This window comes from Octopus bimaculoides, chromosome 1, assembly GCF_046866305.1.
Source record: "Octopus bimaculoides isolate indiv1 chromosome 1, ASM4686630v1, whole genome shotgun sequence".
In the NCBI taxonomy this organism is placed as follows: Eukaryota; Metazoa; Mollusca; class Cephalopoda; order Octopoda; family Octopodidae; genus Octopus; species Octopus bimaculoides.
The window spans coordinates 120,948,452-120,962,843 of record NC_142928.1 but is presented as its reverse complement, the minus strand read 5'-3'; the positions used below and the strand labels follow the sequence as shown (position 1 = coordinate 120,962,843).

Here is a 14,392-nt window from a genome sequence, read left to right as displayed (position 1 = left end):
AGCCGGATTAAAATTGTCAACCGATTTTATATGGCTTCCAAAGAGCGAATATCACTTTAATATAACAATTATAGCTGAAAATAATCAAGAGAACGTTTCAAAATGTTAAATCTTTCTGATATTGATATTAAAAATAAAGTTATTGATGACAATAAATCTATGTAAAGTTATTTCATTTTTCACCGGATGTAGTATCGTTGTTCTACCAACACGTGTTGGGCTCGGTCAACATTATCAGGTATTTAAAGAAATCTTTTCACATAATACGTGCATTATTTCAATATTTAAATACTGATCATGAAATCAATGAGGCAAAGTTATATTTGTTGTTCCCTTCTCTTGAGTTATATTGCAATGAATATAATTTAATTATCTTTGAACCAACTGTTTCTACGCAGTAGCTTGATATGCTAGAAATAGATGTAAAATTTCTCCCTAAATCATATCCAATCATCGTCATAAAAAAATGACACATTAGATAGTTAATTTTTTTTCGGGAATAACCATGTGGAAAAACCAGTTATGTACCCAGATTTGCAAAATATAATTCGGTTTTATTACTATATATGAAGTTTATAGCTCTAAGTAATAGCCTAAAGTTACTTAATTACCTTGAAATATATCAATGAAAAATGTCTTAATGAATTTTTGATCTTTCATAGATTATTTTGCAAAGACAATTTTCTTTAACAGAACTACCGAAACTTTTAACGTTGAAGTAAACTGGTCTGGATCACAAATATTTGAAATTTATATGCCAATTTTTGTTTTTCTTTTAATATAAACTGACATTAAGGCGGCGAGCTGGCAGAATCGTTTGCACGCCGGGCGAAATGCTTAGCGGTAATTCGTCTGCCGTTACGTTCTGAGTTCAAATTCCGCCGAGGTCGACTTTGCCTTTCATCCTTCCGGGGTCGATAAATTAAGTACCAGTTACGCACTGGATCGATGTAATCCGTTCGTCTGTCCTTGTTTGTCCCCTCTATGTTTAGCCCCTTGTGGGCAATAAAGAAATAAGAATCGTTAGTCTTTACGTTCTAAGTTTAAATTCTGCCGGGGTCGATACAATAAGTACTAGTTGAACATTGAGGTCGAGGTAAACGACTTACCCCGTCTACCGAAATTGTTGGCCTTCTGCCAAAAATTGGAAACCAATATAGGCTGAGATTAATATGAAGTTACTAAACTCGTACCGGCATGAAAAAATAGATGTAAAATGATGGTAGCATGGAATTGTAAATATTTTTCTAAATTATTTATAATTCCATGTTATTCCAGATGCTCCGAGTATCTCGGTATGAAAATGTGTGTGTGTGTGTATGTATATATATATATATATATATATATATATATATATATATATACACACGCACACACACACACACACACATATATATATATATATATATATACATACACACACACACGCACATATATATATATATAACTTACTGAGAGCCTCAAACTACATTTGTGGCTGGTGCAAAGTTTCAACCAGACCTAGAGTGACATGGTGGTGGAATAGTATAGCTGACAGAGCCATTAGAGCAAAGAAGCAGGACTGGAAGAGTGACCATAGCAAGGAACTACATCAGGTAGTTAGAAGGGAAGCTAGGAGGCAGGTATACCTAGCCAGTGAGGGAAGCAGAAAGGAAAAAGTTTGCCAATGTTCTGCAGCATGAGGACCAGCAAAGTGTTGTTGGACAGAAGTGCATTTGCATGGATGATGGTTCACTTGCAGTTAAGGACTCTGCTAAGAAAGAAGCTTGGAAGTGCCACTATGAAAGGCTGCTAAATGTAGAGAATTCATGGGAGGAGAGTCTGCCCAAGGTGGATCCAACAGAGGGACCAGTTATCCAAATAGACAGTAGCTTGGTAGATAAAGCCATGAAGGACATGAAGACAAGAAACCCTTGGACTACCAGGAATCACTGCTGAGATGCTTAAAATATCTGGCGGTCTGGGTTATGATCTCCTCTTCCATATAGTCAATAAGGTTGTACATGAGGGAGCTGTACCCAATGACTGGTGTCACAGCACCACCATAATCAACTGCTACAAAAGCAGAAGTGACACCTTAGAGAGAAATAATTGGAGATATCAAACTGTTGGATCAGGTGATGAAAGTTATAGAGAGGTCCCGACTAATTAGAAAGAGAGTTAGGCTAGATGAAATGCAGTTTGGTTTTGTGCCAGGGATAAGCACCACTGAGGCTATATTCCTAGTAAGGCTGCTGCAGGAGAAGTACCTTACCAAAAATAAACTTCTGTACTTGGCCTTTGTTGACATGGAGAAAGCCTTCGACAGGATCACCACTCCCATATCTGGTGGTCAATGCGGAAACTAAGGTTAGATAAGTGATTGATGAGAGCTGTACAAGCTATGTACAGGGACACTGTCAGTAAAGTGAGGGTTGGCAACGAGTAGTGATAAATTCAGCCTACAAGTAGGAGTTCAAGGATCAGTCCTCAGTCCCCGCTTGTTCATCATAGTCCTTCAAGCAATAACAGGAATTTAGTTGGGCTGTCCCTAGGAGCTCTTTTATGCTGATGACCTTGTTCTTATATAGCTGAATCACCACCAGAACTGGAGAAAAAACATTTCAGGAGGGGAAGCAAGGTCTGAAATCAAAGGGCCTCAGAGTTAATTTAGCAAAAACCAAAGTTCTTAGTTATTAGGAACGCTAACAAATCACGAATCCAGAAAAGGCATAGGTAGAAATTCCATAAGGTGTACTCGGTGCAAACTATGAACACATATGAGATGCAGCAATATCAGTGGAAAGTTAACAAGGAAAATAGTCTTTGTGTGTGGCAGATGCACTGGTAGAGTAAACACTGCAAATATACAGAAAAGAGTCTCCATCAAATGCCAGTGGAGTTACCTATAAGCAGTTGATAGCTTTTGTTATCTAGGTGACCAAATCAGCAGTGGAGGGAATGTTCCGAGAGCATAGCTTCTAGAATAAGAATAGGTTGGGCAAAGTTCAGAGAGCTTCTACCTTTGTTGGCAACAAAGGGCTTCTCCCTTAGAATGAAAGACAGATTGTATACCTGTGTGCAAACAGCCATGCTACATGGCAGTGAAACATGGGCTATGACTGCAGATGTTATGCGAAGGCTTGAAAGAAAGAAATCAAGTATGCTCCACTGGTTGTGCAATGTCAGTGTACATGTACAACTGAGTGTTAGCATTTTAGAGAGAAAAGTTGGGTATAACAGGCATCAGATGTGGTGTGCAAGAGAGACGTCTGCACTGGTATGGTCATGTGATGCATATGGATGAGAACAGCTGTGTAAAGAAGTGCTGATCTCTAACTGTGTAGGAATCTGTGGAAGAGGTAGACCCAAGAAGATATAAGATGAGGTAGTGAACTATAATATTCAAGTCATTTGACCCAATGCCAGCATGGAGGGGCAAAATTAGTAACCACAATAAAATGAGTAATCTCTGATTTCTTATTATTTCCTCCCTACCTCTTTGAAATCATTACATTGCAAGTAATGCATCATCTTCAGTGATAAAAATTGGTCAGTATTGTCATTGCTGTTTAAGTTGATAGAGTCTGAAACATAGTCAGGTGATAGGTACTTCTTTTTTTTTTCAGGACATTTTTTCTCAACTTAGACCCGATTATAGTTGAGGTTTCTAATAAAATATGTGGATAATTTTTGGTGTTTACCAATTAATATTCTTTTCTCTGTTGGATTTCAAGTCAGTTTTTTTACCACACATGTCTAATTTGATAATTTTCAAGTTTCAAAAATGATGTCTAAAATGGGGTAAAATGAGTAATGTCTAATTTCAATTTTGTTTCTTTAACTGCATGGTGTGTAAATATATCATAGAGACACTTTAGCAGATTTTGAAGAAGCTATTGAGAATATTTTATGTTGAGTTTTTTTTTATTTAGTCGAGTTTTATTTATTTCATATCATGTTACATTTTTCCCTGATCCTCTTTCATCTGACCTAGATATTCAAAACATTTTTTTGCATTTCTGATCTTTCTTATGTCTAGGGATGGATATTCATGTGTATGAATTAGGTTTCTGGAGAATTGAAACAGCAAATTTACTTTATATTGACTTACTCATTTTGCCCCAGCTAAATTTAATTTTTTGAAATAGTGATTATATCATGTTATAATGTTTTTAATGCATTTAGAGAAGGTCATTTGCTTAGCTGATATAGTTTTTGTAAGATAGTGAGCATTTAAAAAATATATATTTTGTCCCAAAGTCAAAAATGCAGTAAAAACTCCTCATTGTGCCCCACCCACTCCTGCGTGTGTACGTGTACATATCATGAAGCATTGTCTAATATATGTAAATGTTTGTCTTTTTTTTAACCCAAACAGTGCAATGGTTAGTACTTTTATTTGGTTATTCAATATTTCAGTGTTTGGAGAAAAGTGTGTTGTTAGCTAACTTCTCCCTTTTGTTTTGTGTATGAAGGGTTGTTTTGTTATAGTAGCTAGTCAACTGTGTGCAGTTCGGGTCTGTTGTTAATATGTGGGTTGTATTTTTTAATTAGACAAGTACCCACATGGGTCATAGAACACTTCAGTTTTATTATTATTATTATTTTATTGTCTTTTGTCTAAGTTTTTTCATCACACCTCTTCAGCTACTCCATGGCTCCTCTTAATGAACTAAGCAAAACAAGAGGAAACACGTGAGATAAAGAGTCGCTGAAGATGTCACAGGATATGTGAAGAAAGAGCTTAGACAAAGGCTTCTATGCTAATGCTTCTTCTATCAAATATCGCCTATGGAAATGTCACATCCAAGACATCTAAGTTTCCATTGAAGCTACAGAAACGTTGGGAACTTGAGGATGAAGAATCTATTTTAACAAGTACAATCAATGTATTGTCATAAATTCATCGTTACTCTAAGATCCCCCAACTAGTAAACATTCTTCAGATAAATGTTCCAGTTAGATTTCTTGTAGTATTGACAACATTTCATCGAATATAAACACACACGTTTGCATATGTAGAGGTGTATATGTATAAATGTGTGTGTGTGCACATTCTTAGGTGTACGCGTTGGTTGTACTTGAAAATGAATAAGGTAAATATGTTAGATAGTAATGAAAAGTTATTTCCCCTTGACTATTTCTGACGTTTCAATTATGTAAATGTTGGGAAAATACGATTATTTTCAGGTCCTTTGACTATGGAGAGGTATGGGTGGAGTTGATGACACGTACAGGTTAACCATGCAGGGGTGCAAAAAATCTTATTCCGTTGATGTAACTGGCTGGCAATGTTGAATAGGTAATAAAGTGTTGCTCATTGGTGAGTGTGAGGGATTCATGAAACACAACAGATCAGAGATTGGTCGCTCTCAAAATCATGTGGACAGCTATCATATACAGTTGTCCCTTGGTTTACATAGTATTCCACTTATCACTATTTAATTTTTTTTTTTTTTCACATATATATCTCTAAGAAATATAATTCCATTGGTAGAGATGGACTATATGTAATCTGAACCTCCCCCCCCCCCTTATTTATTAATTTTTTTAACGGAATCCCACGTTTTAGGCTATGGAGATTCCGATTCTGAAAAAAAATTTCAATTCCCCCCCCCCCCACCAAGCAGGCTATTTACATGCTAGAAATAACAGCCAAATCTCACAAAACTAGTGTTAGGGTTAGGGTCAGGGTCAGGGTTAGGGTTAGGTTTACCCTGTGGATCTATATAAAAACCGGGGGGGGGGGGGTCGAAATTTTGAAATTGAGATTTTTGAAAAAAATTTTCCAGAATCGGATTCTCCATGGTCTGAAACATAGGATTCCGTAAAAAAACAAACTTTAAAAGGTGGGGTATACCCAGATTACATATACTCCATCTCCACCATTTCATTATTTCCGGTTTTTTTTTTTTTGTACTTTACTTTTTATCACTTCTGCTGTAGTGAAGGCAGAGGTATTGTTTTCAGTCCTGTTTTTTTGTTTGTTTGCCCATGGACAAGATATCTCAAGAACCGCTGGATGGATTCAGATGAAACTTTCAGGGATGTTTGGCCTCGTTTTGGGATCGATTCAGTGCCAGACAAGGATTCTGGATTATTTGTTATATTTACTTTACTTTACATGAAGTATTATGATCTTATGTTGACTTTCAAGACTTTCTCTGATTATCCCATTGGAAGCACGCTCATGGTTCCCATGTAAGTTATGTTGGCGTTGCTGTTTCCAAAGTTTTACTTTTGTTTCTCTATTATTAATTTTACTCGCATCTCTATCGTAAAACTTATGGATAAAGAAATCAAACTACATAAACAAACGGCAGCAGAACCGTTCAGAAATTAAATAATACTGATATATTCAGTAACAATAATAAATTTAATTTATCCTCGACAATTTTTAGTTTTACCAATTTTGAATATATCACTCCTGTTTAAAACCTCTTACCTACTTGACAATTGCATTTCTAGCCCTGTCTTGAAGGAAGCTTTACTTCTTAGACTCATGTTTTTGTGTGCAACGATGCTGTTAAACCTTTTGTTAACAGCACCGCATGCAGGTCCTTTGTGTTTTCTTTCACGCACAGATAAATTTTTCACTATAGACCTTAATGGTTGTAAAGACCAGTGGATAGACTGAAAAAGACCTTCATAGAGAAAACTGTCCCTATTCCCACTGCAGACGACACACACAACATTTACAAACATGGCCCACACACCCACCTTCATATTCTATGACTACCATTGGGATCGATTAGGATTCTGGATTATTTTTCCAGTTTTTTTACTTAATTTTTGAGAGCGGTCAGGTTCATTTTTAGTATTCATGTTTGTGAGAGCAGTTGAGTTTATTTCAGATATTCACATTTTAAAAATCATCTCCAGCTAATCGTTAAGAGGGTGTTGCCTTGGCGGAGTTTGCACTCTCTGAGTGCTTGTTTTATTTTATTTGTTAAATATTCTTGAGATTAAATAATAGTTTCCAACTGTTGAAGCACAAATGAGTAAGAAAGTTTATTTCTCTGGAAATGAAAATTAAAATATTAAAATATATACATATATTTGGTGTTTTCATCCAAAATAGAACCGAACACCATTCCTCCATGTGATCGGCTTGAAAAATTGTTAAGATATTAGGATATTTTTCTTAACATTGAAACCAATGTTAGCCTTAATACACATATAAAGAAATTTTATCCACCAATGCAGTGTTGAGCACCCATTCTCATCATTCAGCATTTATATATATATATATATATATATATATATATATATATACTTTTTATTAGCTCTAGTTTTAATAAAAATATATCCTCTACAACATATATTGAGCACTTCTTTCTCACTTGTTCAACATTAAGCAATATAATATATATATATATATATAGATATGACAATTATATTTTTATCCCCATTGACATAAATGCTTGAATTTAGTTTGTGGTTTTTTATTGATAATAGCATTTAAAGTGTATATCTCTCTTTAAACAATTTTGACAAGCTTGTGACTTATACAACCAATCTGTCATGTAAGTCATAGGACAGCTGGATGTGTGTTTGTATCTGTGTGTGTTGTGTATTTATTTAACTATTAGTGCAAACAGTATAAAGCAAAGAAACACACTATGAAGATTCTAGTGCTGTTCACTGATGACAATGCACTGTATATCCATAGTGCTGAATATATGCGGAAACTAACAGATAACTTTGCCAGAGCTGCACAACAGTTCAGCTTAAAGATTAACATAAAAAATACCGAATGCCTTTACCAGCCTGTGGAGAACTTACCTGCCCCTGTAATAGAACAAAACATCACTATTAGACATGAAGGTCTGGTCTAGTGCAAAGCATTCAGATACTTAGGCAGCACTATCTCAGATAATGCATGTCTGGACCAGGAAATCACATACAAAATGAACAGAGCTGGTGCCTTATTTAGCAGGCTACAGGAGAAGCTGTGGGAAAATAGGTATAATTCTATGTGGGCCAAACGTAAGGTATACCAGGCTATAGTGCTTTCTTCCCTGCTGTATGGAGCTGAAACCTGGACAGTCTATAAAGTTTAAGTAGATCAGTTACATATATGATGAGACAGCTGCAACAAATTATGAATATCATTGTTTGACAAGATCAGGAATGAAGTGATCCTCTGGTGTGCTGGTCTGCTTTCTCTGATGGAAATTTACATTGGTTGGGACATGATCACAGGATGGACAACAGCAGACTCCCCAGACAACTCCTTTACTTTCAACTATGCAGTGAGGAAAGAAACCATGGAAAGACCGAGACTAAGATTTAAAGGAACTGCTAAAAGGAGTATGAAATGGAAAGTAATTGAATCATAATAAATGGTAAACTCAAGTGAAAACCCAACCAGTTTGGAGAAAGCTTATCAAGTCATGTCAAAACCATGAACAGTCATAATCACAATGGCTGACTGACTACAACCAGTACAAACAAGGATACTATTATTATCTGTTAGTGTAAAAATTGTTAGTGGTGTTGGTGTCTAAACCAGAATCTGGTAATATATCATTTTGTATAAATGGCTGGAAATTTCTCATCTATCCCTAGAGTTCATGTAATTAACTTATCTGACAGTTTATCAACATTTGTTTTATATTATCATTTATATTTTCCATCTTTTTTTATTTATACATGATACAGTATGTCGAAAATATTTGAAACAGAATTGGAATTTTGTGAGATATGTGGCTCAGTTTTACCTTTACCAGGTGAGACAATGTTTATTGAATGCAAAAGATGCCAGAACAAAATCAACGTGAAAGGTGAGATTTATTCAATTGTATATTTAATATATTCTTATAAAATTGGTTGCATTGGTAAAAGAGTAGTGGGCAATATTTGGTGTGGTGCTTGGTAACTTTGTTTTACATATGCTGCCAGGATCAATCTTGCTTTTTATCCTTGGGGAGGTCAATATAGTCAATTGCAATCCCTCTCAAAGTGAAACTTTGTGGCAATGTGAAACATTAACATTTCTTTGAAAAAAAAATGGAAAATGTTAAACTAAATGAATGTAAAAGCTTAGTAGTCCATAGGTCATTGCAATGAATCATTCTCATAATTATTAATGGTCTAAAAAGTGAAACAACATGCTCTCTTAAAAGCACCAAGTCTTCTAAAGCGGAATACAAATGATGTAACATTCAGTGCCAAAAGAAGTTATTGAGTGAAAAACAGCCAACAAATTCAAAAATAGATTTGATGAATACTTGGAGAACAATTTGAGACTCCAGTTAAATCATTGAAAAGTTCACTACAAACAAATCTAGTTTTATGAGTTACAGCTTTCAATGACGTTTTTATGCAGATCCAATTAAATTTGCTCTATGGCTTTTGTTTCTCTTGTTATTGTTGTAGTTGTTTTTCTTCTTTTTATCATTAGAATGTAAGGACAATGGATAGGAGACCTGATAGGGCATCACTTAAAATAGCTTGTATTATCTAATTACTTCTTTGTGTTCATATTCCATTGAGGTTGGCTTTGCCTTTCATTCTTACTGGGTTGAAAAAATATGCTCCAGTCAGGTATTGAGTCAATTAAAGTAATTACCTTCCTCCCCAAAATGTATGCCTTAGTGGCAAAGTTAAGAAAGTCATTATTATTAAGGTATGAGAAGTGAATACTTACATTTGCCAGTGCCACATAAAATGCACTCATGCCAGTGCCATGTTATATGCACTTGTACTGGTACCACATAAATGAACCCGTGCTGGAGGCACATAAAAAGCACCCAGCACACTCTGTAAAGTGGTTGGCATTAGGAAGGGCATCAAGCCATAGAAACCATGCTAAAACAGACAATTTGAGTCTGAACAGTTCTCCGACTTGTAGGCTCTTGTTAAACCATCCAACTCCTGCTAGCATAGAAAACAGATGTTGAATGATGATGTCTGTGTATGTGTGAGAGAGAAAAAGGGAAGGAGAGATTGTTGTCATGAACTGGAATAACAGTAAAGCAAAACATTTGTTTACCAGCATACAATAACTATTAACCCACTAATATACTGTCTACCTGTTAGCGTTTCTGTCACTACTACAAAAATTCCTACTTCATTGAATTAGGAAGCTGTATATCAACCCTACCAATACATCATCTTATGTTCTCTCATCTTGTCCATGGCTAATTGAAAACAAAAAAAAAAGCATATACAATTCATAATTGGCATGAATTGGGCAACATCAGCAATACATTTCTTCACACATCTAACTTCTGTGGGGTGTTTTTGATAATGTAATTTTTATAATTTTAATACCCATTAACTTACAGAATTTTTCTGTAGAGAAATTAATTCTGTAGGTACAACATTGTGACTTCGACTGATTATTCTGTTTTGGTGTTTTCTTTTTTTCTTTATAGAATTCCATGGTATTGAAAATCATTCATCTCACATTTTCAAATCTTATGACACAAGCACAAATGATAAAGAAGATGAGCTATCTGGTCCCACGGTAGGTATATCATAGCAATTAGTCATTGTGAATGATTTGAGAGCTGTTCTTTACATGGTGATTCCAAGAAGGAATACTCTGGAACAATTTTCCATGTTCATGGGAGAAACTGTATTCAAGCATTTCTCAGTAGATAATTTTGTACAACAGCAGAGCCTGTGGTACTTATTTAAGCATTGAGAGCTTACTTCTTTGTCCACCAAATACAGTCCAATCACAGTGTCAGGATATAAACAACTGACAGTCTCTCTTCTTTCTCATCATGGCTCCAAAGACTATGTATATGGGATGTTGTTGGCTGCAAGGTTGTGCTTTGTTTAGTGCAACCTGAACCAACCAGTGGATATTCATTATTTTTGGTAGCAAGAATAACAAGGGATTGTTTGTGTTACTCAGAACAAATATCACACAGAGTATTTTTTATTTGGAAGCATCTTTTTCTTGCACACTAATGTATGTTGATGAAAGGTATACATTTACATATATATGGTGGGCTCTCACACATCTTCCCTCTACCAAATTCATCTTATAAGGTGTTGATAAAATTGTGGCTGTGGCAGAAGACACTTGCCCAAGGTACTGTGCAGTGGGATCAAAACTGGAACCACATGATTGCAAAGCAAACTTCTAAACCACAATATTTTAATCTTTTGTTTTTCAGTATTTTAAACAATATCTTTGTCAGTTCTTTATGATGCTTCAATAATCTACAATAAAATTATAATTTTGTTGGAAATAAAATCAAGAATTTACAGGAAACCATCTGTTTTTCATGCTGGCATGGATTAGATGGTTTGACTGAGACTGGTAAGCCAGGCTCGTCTGTTTTGACATGGTTTCTATGGCTAGATGCCTTTCCTAATGTCAGCCACTCCAAGAGTGTAGTAGATGCCTTTTACATGTCACCGGCACTGGTCACAACTACAATTTCACTTGGCTTGATGTGTCTTCTCAAGCACTGCAAATTGCTAAAAGTCTCAATCACTTGTCATCACCTTTGTGAAACTCAACATCCAAAAGTTCATGCTTTGCCACCTTGTCCCATGTCTTTAGAACTATACTTTGAAATTCTCTCCTTGCTCATGTTTTTTCTCCAGATATTATCATACAGATGTTCCAACTAAACTACATTGACTTCACCAGTTTAGGCGATTCACACAGTCTTTCCTCCTTTAACTAACCATAATACTTATATAAATCAGTTGTTTGCAACCATTTCATTATCAAGGACCCCTGTTATTTAAACGGATTTTCCCATGGGCTCCATGTTTCTCTCTATTCAACCAGCCAATTTTGTTGACAAACTCATTTCCCTGTTTCCTTTCTTGATTGAAAGATGTATGTAACTGAATAATTATATGTAATAAAGTCATTGTACATTTTACACTGCAATCTTTTTAAAATTTTGAACACATTCTGTATACCCCTGCACTATTATGGACTTCTGGTTGGGTACTCCTAATTTAGATAGGTGCACACATGTATATAGGGTCTAAAATTTAGCAATATAAAATTCATTTAAAAAAAAAGTTCCAATGTCTTGTGGTTTGAAGATGGACTTTGCAATTTTATTAATTAAAGTTTACTTATCTTTGTATGTGTTCTAGGTTGAACGCAAGTGTTCAAATTGTGGCCATGAAGAAATGATATTTAAAGCTCAACAGACAAGGTCAGCAGATGAAGGTCAAACTATATTTTATACATGCAAAGAATGCAGGTAAGTTGTCTGTTAAGTTATATCTATCTATCTCTCAAGTGCTCGGTCTTGTGTATTTAACTTTTTAATGTCATTTCATTATCACTTTGGTATCTACTTTTCCTTGTTGATACAAGTTGGATAGATATGCAATAAAAGATGTTTCCATGTGTCTCAAGTCCGTTTTGTTTGTCCCTAAATCTTTCATTTGAAAACTACCATTATCATCATCACCATTTAATGTCCATTTCCCATACTGGTATGGGTTGGGTGGCTTGAGGGGAACTGGCGAGGCCAGGGACTGCACTAGATTCCATAGTCTGTTTTGGTTTGGTTTCTACAGCTGAATGCCATTCCTAATACCAACCAATTTACAGAGTGTGCTGAGTGCTTTTTACATGGCAACATCACCAGTGCTTTTTATGTGATACCAGCACCCACACCAATATATATTTTTAAAAGTCCTAAACTATTAGAAAAAAAATGTCTCCTAAATGTTTAGTGTTATAGTGTTAGAAAGAGTAGACTAAATAAGTATCATCCTTATATGTTCAGGTTTCAAATCACATCAGGGTTGACTGTCTTTTATATCCTTGGAGCCTTTCATATATTGGAATTGATTCAGTTAACTATATCTACTAAATCCCTTATACATTTTTGACCATCCACAAATATGAGAAATCATTATGACGTCTTGAAATAATCTCAACACATTACAAGAACATACATTAGCAAAATAAGTAGTAAAACTACTAAGTGAATATAATTATTTGTATTGATCTGTTCAACAACTGGCCTTATGTCTGTGAAAGAAATGAATTTTTAATACGTTGGTCATGTGTAGTGTTTGTTTGGACCTGATATTTTGATGTCTTTCATGTGCAATAATCTTTTGAGCTGAATTCATAAAAAAACTACCAGTAGCATGCTAAGACTGAAAGGATATGCTATTGATATGCTATCTGTAACCCTATAAATCTTGGTTTTAAATCCAATGGTTTTTTTTTTTTTTTTTTTTTTTAGACAGTTTACTTAATTATCCCTTTTGATACCAGTCCAGCTGAAACCGTCTCTGGCTCTGTTGTACAAATGTCTTGTTTTCAAAAGTTCTGAATTAAAATCTTCCACTGAACTTTAGTCACGATTTATGTCTTAGCACTAGCTTAATGATAACTAAATTATTTTACTAAATTCTTTGTTATATGTAAAATTAATTGAAAGAAACACAGAGCATCTCAACAAAAATTTGCTAACAAAAGGGTTAAATATATGACTCAGTTCATCTAGTTGTTTGAAGTTGTTATCAAGAGACAAACCCATCCAGGAAAAGATTTTTTCTCAAATTCACTTAATGCTCTGAAAACTGAACAAAATGTTAGCTTTCAATATTTCTCTTTGGAGTTCAGGGGATTAACCCTAACCTTTTTCTATTTAATACAAATACAAAAAAAAATTGTGTGCCAAATCAAAAGAATTTGTAGTATGATTTTACTTTCATTCATTGAATAATAAAACATTCTTCTACATTTACTTATTTAGAGTTCATGCGTGTCTGTTCCTGAGCAAAACCTTCTCCCATAATCTTTGCATCTTTTGTCCAAAAGCTAAGAATTAGGTCCTGTAAAATTTAAATAACAAAATAGACTATCAGAATTTTGATTCTTGCAATTTTTCAGTACATTAACTGGAATTAAAATTTAGTAAATGTATTCAGTTTATATATTTCTTTGATTATTTGTATCTTTATTCATTTCTTTCAATTAACTAACTGACTTATATATTTCTTCCATTTAAATAATATTTCTATTTTATTTGTTACAGACATCAAGAAATCGAGTATTCCTGAAATTTTGGTTATTGGATACATAATGAAAATGAATGTCACAAAGGAAATAAAAATGTGATTTGGCACTACCATTTTATAGGACTGACTAATTATAAAAAAACTGATAACATTCACTACTTATCATTTAAAATTGAATTTCAAGACATTTTGTAAATATGTGTGTGTATATGGGTTATTTTATAGAAATATAATCTATTTTAAATACTGGTGTTGTTTGAAGTCATATCATGTCTGAATATGAGGTTTTGCATCAAGTTTTCTAATTACTGTGTCATGGTATATGTTTCCCATACTTTTTGAGTGTAATTATGTGGTTAGTTTTAACAAAGGACATCTAACTGTATAAATACTTGCTCTAAATGGAGTGACTCTCACCAATCTTTTGAATCCTTTT

The 14,392-nt window shown here is 34.5% G+C and overlaps 1 protein-coding gene across 2 annotated transcripts; it reads left to right on the top strand.

Annotated features, from left to right (window-relative positions):
- Positions 1 to 156: 156 nt before the first annotated feature.
- Positions 157 to 14,058, top strand: LOC106881925 (DNA-directed RNA polymerase I subunit RPA12). 2 transcript variants are annotated; one of them, XM_014932454.2, is made up of 5 exons: positions 157 to 238; positions 8,647 to 8,768; positions 10,365 to 10,456; positions 12,064 to 12,173; positions 13,974 to 14,058. In XM_014932454.2, the coding sequence occupies exons 2-5, from the start codon at positions 8,648 to 8,650 to the stop codon at positions 13,996 to 13,998; spliced, it is 348 nt and encodes a 115-aa protein (XP_014787940.1). In that variant the 5' UTR covers positions 157 to 238; position 8,647; the 3' UTR covers positions 13,999 to 14,058. The 2 variants fall into 2 exon arrangements, with proteins under 2 accessions (XP_014787940.1, XP_089213191.1); XM_089357065.1 differs by lacking the exon at positions 157 to 238 and adding an exon at positions 5,161 to 5,284.
- The last annotated feature ends 334 nt before the right edge of the window (positions 14,059 to 14,392 follow it).

Coding starts and splice junctions, on each gene's coding strand:
- LOC106881925 (XM_089357065.1), top strand. Junction 8,769..10,364: donor GAACAAAATCAACGTGAAAG/GTGAGATTTATT, acceptor TTTTCTTTATAG/AATTCCATGGTATTGAAAAT. Junction 10,457..12,063: donor ATGAGCTATCTGGTCCCACG/GTAGGTATATCA, acceptor TATGTGTTCTAG/GTTGAACGCAAGTGTTCAAA.